This window comes from Scomber scombrus, chromosome 16 (assembly GCF_963691925.1).
Source record: "Scomber scombrus chromosome 16, fScoSco1.1, whole genome shotgun sequence".
Lineage (NCBI taxonomy): Eukaryota > Metazoa > Chordata > Actinopteri > Scombriformes > Scombridae > Scomber > Scomber scombrus.
Genome location: NC_084985.1, coordinates 1,290,857 through 1,304,020, shown reverse-complemented (window position 1 = coordinate 1,304,020; position 13,164 = coordinate 1,290,857). Strand labels below are relative to the sequence as shown.

Genomic DNA, 13,164 nt, shown 5'->3' with positions numbered 1-13,164 from the left:
ATCATTTTATGTAGATTTGCTTTGATGACTGCAGACACATTTTCTTTCAGTACATCTTCTGTCTGTTAATTTAATATTAAATTTTACTTTCAAACAAATTTAACAATATATATGTAAAAATGTGATTAACGGTTAAAAATTGGGGCACTTTTTAATTGGATATCATATAAAATAAATAGGTTTTTTTTTAAAGCAGGAACTGTTTTTGTAGAGTTTGTTTGTGTCAAAGTCAGAGAGCCGTGTCTCTCTACAGTGAGAGGTTTTTGTACGACGGCTCAATGAGTTTGTATCACTGTGGTACACGTTCGGTGGAGGAACCAGACTGGATGTTGGAAGTAAGTCAAATGTTTCTAATATTTATCATTTCAACAGATCATTTAATTGTTTTTCTTTATATTAGACAGTTTTTTTGCATCCACTTTCATGTCAAACTGTTTTTTATACATAATTTGCACTTAGAGACAAAGACCACTTTTGCATTTAAAACTCAGAAACTTGCTGTAAAGAAAATAAAACATTAATTTAGACGATAAATCATTAATTTAACAACTTTGACAGTAAAGCTACATTTTTAGAGCTTGTAGTTTTAGTTCAGTCTCAAAGTCAGAGAGCCGTGTCTCTCTACAGTGAGAGGTTTTTGTACGACGGCTCAATGAGTTTGTATCACTGTGGTACACGTTCGGTGGAGGAACCAGACTGGAAGTTAACTGTAAGTACATTTAACTTCTAAATAATCTCAGATTCATCATTTATTATGTTTTCAGTCAATAAATTCAGGCTTTACTTCAATATTTTGGATTGTAGTTTTATAAATATAATATTTTTGCAGTGATCACTACAGGCTTCACTGTGATACAGATAAAAATACATCAGATGAAAAAACTCTTTAGTTACACAGAAATTATAATTTAGACAGTTTCTACATTCTTATTATTTATATTGTTGTTTAAAAGTACAACTGCTTATTGAAGACAATAACTTGACTCATAATTGTGTCCTTATTATCTGGAAACATTTCATGTGTTTTACTCAGTCTTCCTCTCAGATTCATGAATGTAATGATAATTATTATTCTCACTATAGACAATGAATACCATAATATCTCTTTAGGTCATTTAAACACATGCTTATTTAGAAGGATTCATTTTCCAGCACTTAAAATATGTGTCAGTAGTGCAGTCTGTCTGTGTTGATGGTTCAGTATTGATAAATGTGTAAATGAGGAGAAAAAAACTCATTTAAAACTCACACATGCTCAACTAAAAGTGTTTAATTCTTTCTGTAATACATAACATTAAATGGTTTAACACTGATGTTTAAGTGTGTTACTGAAACTAAAGTAGGAGTTTTCAGTTTGAAACTTTTTATCTTTAGTACTGAAACCTGTCTGTTGCCATGGTTCATCAGTGATGCCTGTCTGTTGCCATGGTTACTGAGCTCAGAGAGGGAAGTGAAACACCGAAGACCAGTTTCATCCAATCTGAGAAAGAACAGCAGAACCAGCATCCTCCTCTGCTGCAACCAACAGGGTGGAGTTTATTTTCTCTTTGTATGAACTTTCTTCATGTTGTCTCTTTGTCTCCTCCTCCAGTGGGTCGAGTCACCCCCACCCTGACGGTGCTGCCCCCCTCCAGCCAGGAGCTGCAGCAGGGGAAGGCCACGCTCACGTGTCTGGCCAACAAGGGCTTCCCCTCAGACTGGAGTCTGGCCTGGAAGGTGGACGGCAGCAGCAGCAGCAGCAGCAGCAGCTGGGAGCAGAGCAGGAGCCCCGGGGTGCTGCAGCAGGACGGCCACTACAGCTGGAGCAGCACCCTGAGGCTCGCTGCAGACCAGTGGAGGAAGGTGGGCTCTGTGACTTGTGAGGCCACCCAGGGCTCCCAGTCTCCACTCTCAGAGACACTGAGGAGAGACCAGTGTTCCCAGTCCTGACCTGACTCACTGGGACTCTGCTACTGGTTTTACTCTGCTACTGCTCTCACTCTGATGTCTTTAACTCTCTCTGTCTCTTTCTGTCTATTTCTCTCTTCACAATCATCACATTTCTCAAGTGTGTTATTTTTTTGCTTGCAGTAATTCTGATATTCTCTGTATGTTAAAACAATAAAGACATATTAATCAAATCATTTGTCTCAATGCATCTTATTACAATAATAACTTACATCATAAGTCCCTTTTTTATTATTTACAGAAGATCAATTAAATGGACTTTGTTTGTCTCGGGGTCACAGAATTAATCAGAATTAATAGTTTTATTAAATAATTAATAGTATGTAAAGTGCCCTACTAGACCCAGTAAAACACTAGACCTGTGCTACTGCTCAGTAAAAAAAGCATTCAAATCCATCGCCCTCCCACCTCTTGGCTCTTCAGATCACAACTGTGTGCACCTCATCCCCTCATAGTCCACTGCCCTTAAGAGGGGTAAGGTACTGACTGTATGCTAAAGACTGGTCAGAGGAGGCTTGCTTGTATCTTCAGGGCTTCCTGGATTCCACAGACTGGAACATGTTTAAGGACTCTTGCTCTGATATTGATGAACTGACTGATGTTATTAGTAGCTGGGTCTCATACTGTGAGGACACTGTTGTTCCAACTAAGGTTTTTAAGGTTTATCCAAATAGTAAACCATGGGTCTCTAAGTCCCTTAAGAGTCTTCTGTATAAAAAGAAAATAGCTTTTAAGGCAGGTAACTTGCAGGTGTTGCACAACCTTCAGAAGGACATTAAAAGAGAAATTAGGGCAGGTAAAATTAAATATAAAGACAAATTAGAATCACAGCTGAGGATGAACAACCTGGGCTCAGCTTGGGACAGTATGAAGACCATTGCTGGGGGCAAGGTTCATGAAAGGAGTCGGCTATCCTGATGGGATTCACATGATTTCAGCGACAAACATTCTGAACTCAAGAAGAGTCTTCTGGCATCTCCTCCATTTATCCCTTGCTTTAATGAGCAGAGTGTCATTAGGTGTTTTAGTAACTGCCGACCCAAGAAAAGCCCTGGCCCTGACAATATTAGTGGCCGCACAATGAAAGTGTGTGTAGAACAATTAGGCCCAATTTTTTACTGTATATTCTGTCTGTCACTCTTCCTGCAGAGAGTGCCGCTGTTATGGAAGCAGTCTGTAGTAGTGCCTGTTAATAAGGTCAGTCACCCCAAAACCCTTAATGACCTGAGACCTGTTGCCCTGACATCCCTTGTTGCTAAATCTGTTGAGAAACGTATTAAAGTAGAGCTTTCGGCTAAGTGGAACCCCTTTTAGACCCCATCAGTTTGCCTATAGGGCCAAGAGGGGAGTGCAAGATGCCACAGTAACCCTACTAATTATTCTCTATGAACATCTTGAAAAGAGTGGGAATCATGCTAGGTTACTCTTTGTTGATTTCTCATCAGCATTTAATACCATCCAACCCCACCTGCTAGCTGAGAAATGACTGAGCAACTTCAGCCTTGAGCCGGGCCTGGTGGGCTGGATACTGGATTTTCTATTATCCTCATCAACAGATCCACTACTGCCAAACTAAACTTTCTCTTCAGCAGCGTTGTTACTGCTCTGAAGTGTATTTCAAGCTTTAAGGAACCTGATGTTGCATCACTTCATATCACAATGTTCTTTAATAAAGGAACAAATACATGTTTTACCTTTTTTTTCATTGAATTCAATATAACTAAACAGTTTCCTTCAGTTTGTTTCAGGTCATCAGTACAAAGTTGTGTTTGTTCCACTGTGAGAACAAAAATATTGTGATTATTATCAACTATCGATTCATATTTATTACTACAGATTTAATGGTTTAAAGGTGTAATCTGAAAGTTCAGAGTGTGTGTGTGTGTGTGTGTGTGTGTGTGTGTGTGTGTGTGTGTGTGTGTGTGTGTGTGTGTGTGTGTGTGTGTGTGTGTGTGTGTGTGTGTGTGTGTGTGTGTGTGTGTGTGTGTGTGTGTGTGTTCAGTGAACTGTATCAGTCTCTGCAGTAGCTTCCAGCTGCAGCAGTCAGTTCAGTTTCTGTTCAGTCTGACTGAGGGAGGTTTTTGTACGACGCTTTTTCACTGTGTGAACACAGCCTGACTGTTGATGCTATGATAACTCTGACAGTAATAAACTGCTGCATCTTCAGCCTGAACTCCACTGATGGTCAGAGTGAAGTCAGAGTTTGATCCACTGCCTGAAAAACGACCTGGAATCCCTGATGCTCGACTGGTAGCCCAGTAAATGAGAAGTTTAGGAGTTTCTCCAGTTTTCTGTTGGTACCAGGCTAAAGCATGGGTGCTTCCACCAAAATATGGATCCTGACTGGTCTTACAGTTGATGGTTGCAGATCGTCCCAGTTCAGATCTCACTGCTGCAGACTGAGTCACTGTGATCTGGCCTCTGGACTCTGAGGATACAGAGACAAAAACATAAAGCAGCATCATGGTTTTGTGGGCTTCATTTCAGAGGGACGGATGTTCATAGAGGAGAGGAGTTTGATTCTCTGGACTTTACCTGTGAAGCAGCAGCAGAGGAGAGTCCAGATGAGGACGGAGATCAAAGTCATGTTTTTGATGAGGAGGATTTCTGTGGCTTCTGTTGTCATGAAGGACAGCTGTCAGTCATCCAGTGTTCAACTCTCAGGACTATAAACTCTCCCAGAGCACTGGAGCATGGTGCTGCTGATGCAAAGTGGCTCTCTATGGAAATGCTCTCACTGACTCCAACAGGGACTTGGATTACTCTGATGATGCTGTTTAATCAATGGATCAATCAACTTATCAGAGTATTGATTCATAATGTGTCAGTGATCATTTTAAGGTGGTTCGGGATTCATGTGTATTGACAGCAGAATGTAATTTGTTATATTTAAATGTATTACCACAAAACCTTAATATGAAATCAATAAAAATGAACATACGTTAAATAAAATTACATATATATGAAATGCGTATCACTGTGTTGTTGTCAGTTGTCAAATTACGTTAAAAATGTGACAAACAAGAGTCTAATTTTAGTGAGTTTGTTTGTGTCAAAGTCAGAGAGCCGTGTCTCTCTACAGTGAGAGGTTTTTGTACGACGGCTCAATGAGTTTGTATCACTGTGGTACACGTTCGGTGGAGGAACCAGACTGGATGTTGGAAGTAAGTCAAATGTTTCAAATATTTATCATTTCAACAGATTATGTAATTGTTTTCCTTTATATTAGACAGTTTTTTTGCGTCCACTTTCATGTCAAACTGTTTTTTATACATAATTTGCACTTAGAGACAAAGACCACTTTTGCATTTAAAACTCAGAAACTTGCTGTAAAGAAAATAAAACATTAATTTAGATGATGAATAATTAATTTGACAACTTTAACAGTAAAGTTAAATTTTTAGAGCTTGTAGTTTTAGTTCAGGGTTCAAAGTCAGAGAGCCGTGTCTCTCTACAGTGAGAGGTTTTTGTACGACGGCTCAATGAGTTTGTATCACTGTGGTACACGTTCGGTGGAGGAACCAGACTGGATGTTGGAAGTAAGTTTCTGCTCAAATGATAAATACAATATTGTAAAATAGTGTTTTGAATTAAGCTTTTGAATGCTTACAGTAGATAAATATATCATTTTTTCCCCGGCGCTTTTAGTATTCATGTTGTATTTCTCCTTCTTTACCATGGAGGATAACTCAGAGCAGCTTCACTAAACTGTTCTTTACACATTCCTGTCAGACTGAAATTTAATAACTTGACATGTAGAAAAGATGAAGATTTAGATGCATTTTAAAGTGATTTTCTAATAATCATTTTTAATTGTTAGATTCAGTTTTTTACCATTGATTGGAATATAATGTGTTCAAATGAAATGAAGCAGAGTGATGATAACAATGGGTGTTTGAAAATGTGCCAAATTTCTGATCTCTGTATTGTTTCAAATGTAGTTTGAAGTCATTTGAACAGTTTGCTAAGTGATGTTTGAAATCAGCTGGTGGTCAGTTCATCTTCTGTGTTTGGTGATGTTTCCAGTGAGTGTTGTAATGTAATGCTTTGTTAACATTTTTCATGATTTTAATGAGAAAGTTGTGAAATCTTGTTGTTTTATTTGCAGTGTAGTTTGATATATTTCAGGTCAAACTGTACGATGATTCTTTCTGTGCTGATCTGCATGAGAGGTTTCTTAAAGGGAAGTGAAACAATGTGTGAGTGAGTGACTGGTGGAGCAGAAAAAGCATCTGACACAAACTCCTTAAAGGGGAAAATCCACTCTCACACAGTAAAGGTGTCCAAGTGTCTGGTGCTTGAAAGCTGTGTGGTCCCTGTCCTCTAATGTGATTGGTGTCTCCTAGGTGATGTCCGTCCCACCCTGACGGTGCTGCCCCCCTCCAGCCAGGAGCTGCAGCAGGGGAAGGCCACGCTCACGTGTCTGGCCAACAAGGGCTTCCCCTCAGACTGGAGTCTGGCCTGGAAGGTGGACGGCAGCAGCAGCAGCAGCAGCAGCAGCAGCTGGGAGCAGAGCAGGAGCCCCGGGGTGCTGCAGCAGGACGGCCACTACAGCTGGAGCAGCACCCTGAGGCTCACTGCAGACCAGTGGAGGAAGGTGGGCTCTGTGACCTGTGAGGCCACCCAGGGCTCCCAGACTCCACTCTCAGAGACACTGAGGAGAGACCAGTGTTCCCAGTCCTGACCTGACTCACTGGGACTCTGCTACTGGTTTTACTCTGCTACTGCTCTCACTCTGATCTCTGCAACTCTGTCTTTAACTCTGTCTCTTTAAATGTTGCAGTAATGATGTTTCTTGCTTTTTGATTTTAATATTTCAAACAAAATAAAGACGTGTTCATCAAATCAATGATATTTGCAGCTTTTTAATTATTATAATGATCATATTAATCTCTCTTAATGATAGCAGTGTTTCCATTAAATGTACAAAAACTGATCTCTCCTCAATATAAAAGGACATACCAGGCAGTCGGGTAACACATGGTGTCCTTCACATCTGTCTGCTGTTTGTCTATATACCAGTATGCTGAAAATTAAACAATAAAACACATCTGTCAGAGTTGAGCGTGTTTCAGTTCATATTACAGATTTCTAAAGTGACATGAGGGTGATCTGCTTCTTCTAAATATTCTAATTCTAAATCAGTTTTAACATGTTTTTATTTAATTTCTTGTTTTGACATTCTGAGAAAAGTAAAACCTTCTGAATATATCTGAACTTGTTAAACTGTTGTAGCTTTAGAAATAAAAAGCATAATATCATCAGCATACAATCACATAAAATGAATGTGATCTTTGGTTGTGACCTGTGAAATATTGACACATCAGCATACTGTTTTTAGAGGGGGCTCAAATGTCTAACACACATCAAATTTTACCTTTTTTCAAAGTCACCTAGCTCTCTCATACCTGCACGTAGAAATGTGATTCAAACTTTAAAACGGAGGAAAACTTCTGCTCTCTCCACAAACACCAAACTGTTTTTACATAACATGTAAACTTTTCAAACTATAAGCAGTCAAACAAGGAGTGGAAATCACTTTTTTTTCAAAGTTAGAGTGGAAGCGTCAGTTAGCTTGAGTGCGTGAAGCAGTAAAAAATAACCTTAATTTTTATTTTTAACTCGAGCTCACGGCCAAACCGAAAAAAGAAGACAAATAATGTTTTGTCAAAATGTAGACATAGGTGTTGGGATTCATAAAATGTGAAGTTGACAGGCGGGGTCTCCACAAAATTTAAACGGGGGGGCCGAGACTGGCAGCAATACCTGTCTCGCTCCCCATTGACCCTAATGTTATCGTCTTTTTTATTCAAAATAATATCACTCTGTCTTCGCACTGAGCTTACTCGCTCATTTTAAAGAATATCTAAATAAAATAAACACTGTTAGAAACTGCTGGCTTCTGTGTCTCTCACAGTGTTTTCGGTTTTTGGACAGGAGTTACGGTTTTCTCACAGTTTGCAATTGTTCGGGACCTTGTCAGAAGCCAAATTCTGGGGCACTTTGAGAATTTTTCCAAGCAGATTCTCACATCGCCGTAGCAACCGTAGGGCCTTAGCTGCCCTTAGCAACCTGTCGCTGGGCAGAAACTGAGCTACTTTGTTGCGATTGGCTAATTCCTGTCTGTCTGTTTTGCCAGTTAACTGAGCTAATTCATTTGAATGGAGAGATTAATTCATGTTTACTGTGGACAAAATAAATAGTTTTATTGTATGATTTGTGGTGTATTAAAAGTTTCAACATTTATCAATAGTAAATGAACAAAATGTATATAATTATAATGAGTAATATAATTTCCTACAACTAAGTCATTTAAAATAAAAATGTATAATAAAATCTACTCTCTTAATAATAAGATTTAAATATTCTCATTATACATGCTCCCTCTTGGACAGATCATTGAGAAGCATGTTGTTTCTTTTCATTGTTATGCTGATGATACACAGTTGTACCTACCTGTGAAACCCACTGAGCCTGGAACTCTGAGTTCTCTTATTGACTGCCTTAATGACCTGAAACATTTGGATGGCAAACAATTTCCTCCAACTGAACTCAGATAAGACAGAGATCATTGTCATCAGGTCCCAGCATGTGAGAGAACAAATCCTGCCATCTGCTGGTGACCTTTCAAAAAACATCAAGACTGTTGCAGAAAATCTTGGTGTGTGGTTTGATACCAAATTAAACTTTGAGCAGCACACCACAAAGCTCGTGCAATCGTGTTTCTACCATTAAGGAAACATTGCTGATAAAACCTGAAAATGCTGTCTCATAAATCATGATTTAACTTTTATTACACTACCTTTTTCATGAAGATTAAACATTAAATTCTTCAGCTGTGTTTGATTCTGACTCTGAGTGAGACTCACTCTAACACAGTGATCCTGTTCTGACACTGTATCAACTAAATAATCTTCAAAATTAAACTTACTTTAAATAACTAAAAGTATGATTATAGAGTTATTGATGTAATAAGTGATGTCTTTTATGTCAAACCTCTGTTGTTTTGGTCTGAGTGCAGCTGTTGAGTCAGATCAGTTCCTCTCCAGCTGAGGGAGGATTTTGTACGACGTTGTATCACTGTGTGAACGGGTAGCTGCCACTCTGCTGACAGTAGTAAACTCCTGAATCTTCAGCCTGAACTCCACTGATGGTCAGAGTGTAGTCAGTGCCTGATTTACTTCCACTTAAACGATTTGAAACTCCAGACTGGCGGTTTGTAACTTGATAAATCAGGAGTTTAGGAGCTTGTCCAGATTTCTGAAGGTACCAGTGGAGGTAGTTAGTACTTGAACTGGCTTTACATCTGATGGAGACAGTCTGTCCTGGAGCAACAGAGTGAGATCCAGGAGACTGAGTCAGGATGTTTTGTCCTGATGAACCTGGAAAACATGAAAAAGAGGAGAAGGCTTATTGAGACAAATCCAGCTTGGAGAAAGATGATCAACATGAAAACAGAAGAGTATCATTTCTTTAACATGGAGAATAGATGGAAGAAGGTAAATGCTGCTTGTTTCAGTGTTTCTCCATCACAGCAGAACATCATTGTGGTGAACCTGGTTACATCCTGAAGCCAAGTTTTCAGCAGAGAGTCTCACCCTGAACAAGGAGCCCCAGGGTGCCCAGCAGTAGAGTCAGTGACATCATCATTGTGCTGGCGGCGTGTCAGTGGCTCTGAAAGGTCTGGACAGCCACTGATCAACACTGGCCTCTTAACGGCTGGGAGCAGAGAGGCAGGACAGATATGCAAACACACAGAGTCAGTCAACTGTAGCTGTCCTCAACATATCATGCTGTTTCCTCCTCGCTGCTGGAACAACTCAACATGATTTACATCATTCATAACATAAAGGAGTAAAAATCTGTAATGAATTAATTTTTAGCTCATTATACAGAATTGTTTTTAGTCAGTCTTCGTTTCAGTTTATTATTTTTTTTATTGTGTGTCTTGTTTTTTCTGAAGTACAAAATGTGAAATTAACCTTCTGAAAACACCTAAAATCACCAAATATGAGATGAAGAGAATAAACAGTTCATATATCAAGTTCACCTCATTAAAACTGATTTTTGATATTCTTTAATACACACAGGTCAAATTTGAACATTTGCACATATCAAAATCTGTATCAGCTCAACAAAAATAAACAAAATGCTGCATTTCATTTCCATATTTGTAAACTGTGTGTCACATTAGGAAAAGTTTGGCTAAATGAAAGTGTAATAGAGTGTTTTTACAGCTCTAAAATGTAAAAATGGGTCAGATTTGACCCTGAACAGCATGTAAGGGTTAAAACATTTTATCATTTTATCTAAAATTTGATATTTTCTTCGAGTTTCTTTCTGGTTCTTAAAAATAAAATAACATTTCTGTTTAAAAGTCACATTTATCATCATCTCAGCTCTGATATCTCATGTATGTAACAGGTGTGTGTTGGACCCAAATGCAGTCCACCAGATCACAGGAACAGTTGGTGGTTATTTTTTATGTCAGCTTCAGCAGGTACAGAGGGAAACAGGTGAATAGCAACACAGTAAAATTCATTTTTCAGGTAAAGAGTCTCTGTGGGCTTTGGGGGGGTCAGAGGGTCCAGACTGAGAAAGCTGAACCGACTATAGTTGGTGAGTTGAGCGAGGTGAATAGGCTCTCACACACACACACACACTAGTTCAGTGGGGAACAGCTAGACTGACGTATCAATCAGGTAAGAGTCTCTAACACTCAGAAATCCACATGTGAGATGAGTGAGTGAGCAGGAGAGGCTTAAATAATGGCTTGATTGCTGATGTGGAGTGCCTGAGTGCCCAGCTGAACAGAGTAGACTGATGAGGTGGGTGTGTCTGACTGGCAGAGGGAAGCAGAGGTGGGCTGAGTGGAAAAGTACCGAGTAGCAGAGAGACTAGACTGGCAAAACTTAGATGTGACATCATGAGGTAACATACAAGAAACATGGAGGTAAAACTCTCCCAAGGAAATGTTTCAATTTAGAGCTGAAAGCATAAAAAATATTTACATTTCCACTAACAGCTACAAAATGAATCTGTCTTGGTGGCAGTGAAATCAAGTTATTTGATGGATTTGATCATTTTCACTGCTGCAAACCTCCAGTTTAATGAATAATAAGCAAAAAATTACAAAGCAAAACATTTGGATCATACATTTTAACACAGTTCAACTAAAAACCTCAAAGAAGTTGAATTGATAATTATTAATCAGATATCACTTTAATGAATCCTGACTTTTATATGACTGTATTTTTAATGTGAAAGCAGTTAACATGTCCTTCTGTTTGAAATTGTTAGGGAGAGACTGAAAATGTTTTCTGCTTAAAAATGAAAAAAGTAAAACAAGTATTTGAGCTCACACATCTCTGTTATGTAGATAAACTCTGTCTAGACTTCTCATTGCCTCTTTAGCATTAACACTCCCGTCCTTTGATGCTTCTCTTTGGGCATTAGCGAGCAACAATCCCATCTCCCTTTCTGCCTTCGACATGTAAGAAATTATGTACACAACACACGCATAAGCATCATAAACAAACTGTACGTACACATTCGCTTTCCCATTTTTTAATAGTTTCTTGCTGTACTGATTTAAACAAACTTAATTATTCTGCCTTTATAACATTATATAGAATATAGAATATAGAAAGTCTTTATTGTCATTGTACAAAGCACAACGAAATTGAGATGCTGTCTTTAAGTGCAGAAACAAAAAATAAATAAATAATTGCCATTATTTAATGCAGTTTAGTGCATTAATGGCTTTAGCGTAAAAGCTGTTTTGGAATCTATTAGTGCGTACTCTCAATGTCCTGTAGCGTTTGCCTGAGGGCAGCAGCTCAAACAGTGAGTGTCCTGGGTGAGATGAGTCCCTGAGAATATGGCGAGCTTTCCTGAAACAGCGGGAACTGTACAGATCTTTCAGGGAGGGGAGAGGGCAGCCGATAATCTTCTGGGCTGTGGTGATGACCCTCTGGAGCGCTATCCTCTCTGCAGCTGTGCAGCTGGAGAACCACACACACATGCAGTAGGTCAAAATGCTCTCAATGGAGCAACAATAAAAGGACACAAGCAGTTTTTGCGAGAGTTGGTTATTCCTGAGTACTCTCAGGAAGTACAATCTCTGCTGTGCCTTCTTAATAATAGCAGTGGTGTTGATGCTCCAGGTCAGGTCATCCTCCATGTGAACTCCCAGAAACCGGAAGTCTGTGACCCTCTCCACACAGTCCCCGCCGATGAACAGGGGCGGAGTGTCCGTTTTATTTCTCCTGTAGTCTATGACCAGCTCCTTTGTCTTGGTAGTGTTCAGTGCCATGTTATTTTTTGTGCACCACACTGACAACTGCTCCACCTCGTCCCGATATGCAGACTCATCCCCCCCAGAGATGAGCCCCACCACAGTGGTATCATCAGCGAATTTAACGATGCTGTTGCTGGAGTGGACGGGGGTGCAGTCATGGGTGTAGAGGGTGTAGAGTAGGGGGCTCAGCACACAGCCCTGAGGTGATCCAGTATTTAGGCTGAGCGCTGAGGAGATGTGGGGGCCTACTCTCACCCACTGGGAGCGGTCAGACAGGAAGTCCTTGATCCAGAGGCAGATGGAGTGAGATATTCCCAGGTCTGACAGCTTGTTCACCAGTCTGTTGGGGATGATGGTGTTAAACGCAGAGCTGAAGTCCACAAAGAGCAGCCGCGCGTAGCTCCCCTGCTGCTCCAGGTGGGACAGAGCAGAGTGGAGAGCTGTGGCTATAGCGTCTTCTGTGGACCTGTTGGCTCTGTATGCGAACTGGTGAGGGTCAAACCTGGGTGGAAGATTTGAAGTGATGTGCTTCCGGACCAGTTTCTCAAAGCACTTTATAATGATAGGTGTAAGAGCTACTGGTGCATTTCTAGCTAAACTTTTAAATGCAGCTTTAACGTTATAACTAACTTCCAAAACCTTTGATGAAAGTAAATATCAGAGGCAAAAACTGTCTATTATTAATGAATCTGACCAGATACTGTCAAGTGAATTGTTTGTGATACTCTCAGGCCAGCGCCATGATGAACCCATTAGCAGAACAAACCTCTACTCTAACTCCTTCATTCCTTCTGCTGTCAGGCTGCTTAATGCAGATGGTAGTCATTGAAATGTAGAACACCTTCTTTAAAGTTGCTGTTTTTTTTACACACAGAAAAGGTTTGTTGAATTAGAAATTTCAGTTCAATCTGTCGACA

The 13,164-nt window shown here is 39.7% G+C and overlaps 4 gene segments (V, D, J or C); 2 read left to right on the top strand and 2 right to left on the bottom strand.

Moving 5' to 3' along the window:
- Positions 1-675: 675 nt before the first annotated feature.
- On the top strand, positions 676-2,018 carry LOC133996279 (Ig kappa-b4 chain C region-like; the record flags this gene model as incomplete). The annotated part of the segment is given in 2 exon segments: positions 676-709; positions 1,592-2,018. Coding segments are annotated over 2 exon segments (372 nt in total), but the record flags the coding sequence as incomplete, so codon positions are not given.
- Positions 2,019-4,043: 2,025 nt separating this feature from the next.
- On the bottom strand, positions 4,044-4,571 carry LOC133996761 (immunoglobulin kappa variable 4-1-like). The segment is given in 2 exon segments: positions 4,044-4,375; positions 4,483-4,571. Coding segments are annotated over 2 exon segments (384 nt in total).
- Positions 4,572-5,071: 500 nt separating this feature from the next.
- Positions 5,072-6,631, top strand: LOC133996288 (Ig kappa-b4 chain C region-like; the record flags this gene model as incomplete). The annotated part of the segment is given in 2 exon segments: positions 5,072-5,111; positions 6,294-6,631. Coding segments are annotated over 2 exon segments (378 nt in total), but the record flags the coding sequence as incomplete, so codon positions are not given.
- A 2,393-nt stretch (positions 6,632-9,024) lies between these two features.
- On the bottom strand, positions 9,025-9,597 carry LOC133996273 (immunoglobulin kappa variable 2D-29-like). The segment is given in 2 exon segments: positions 9,025-9,329; positions 9,546-9,597. Coding segments are annotated over 2 exon segments (357 nt in total).
- Between the last annotated feature and the right edge of the window lie 3,567 nt (positions 9,598-13,164).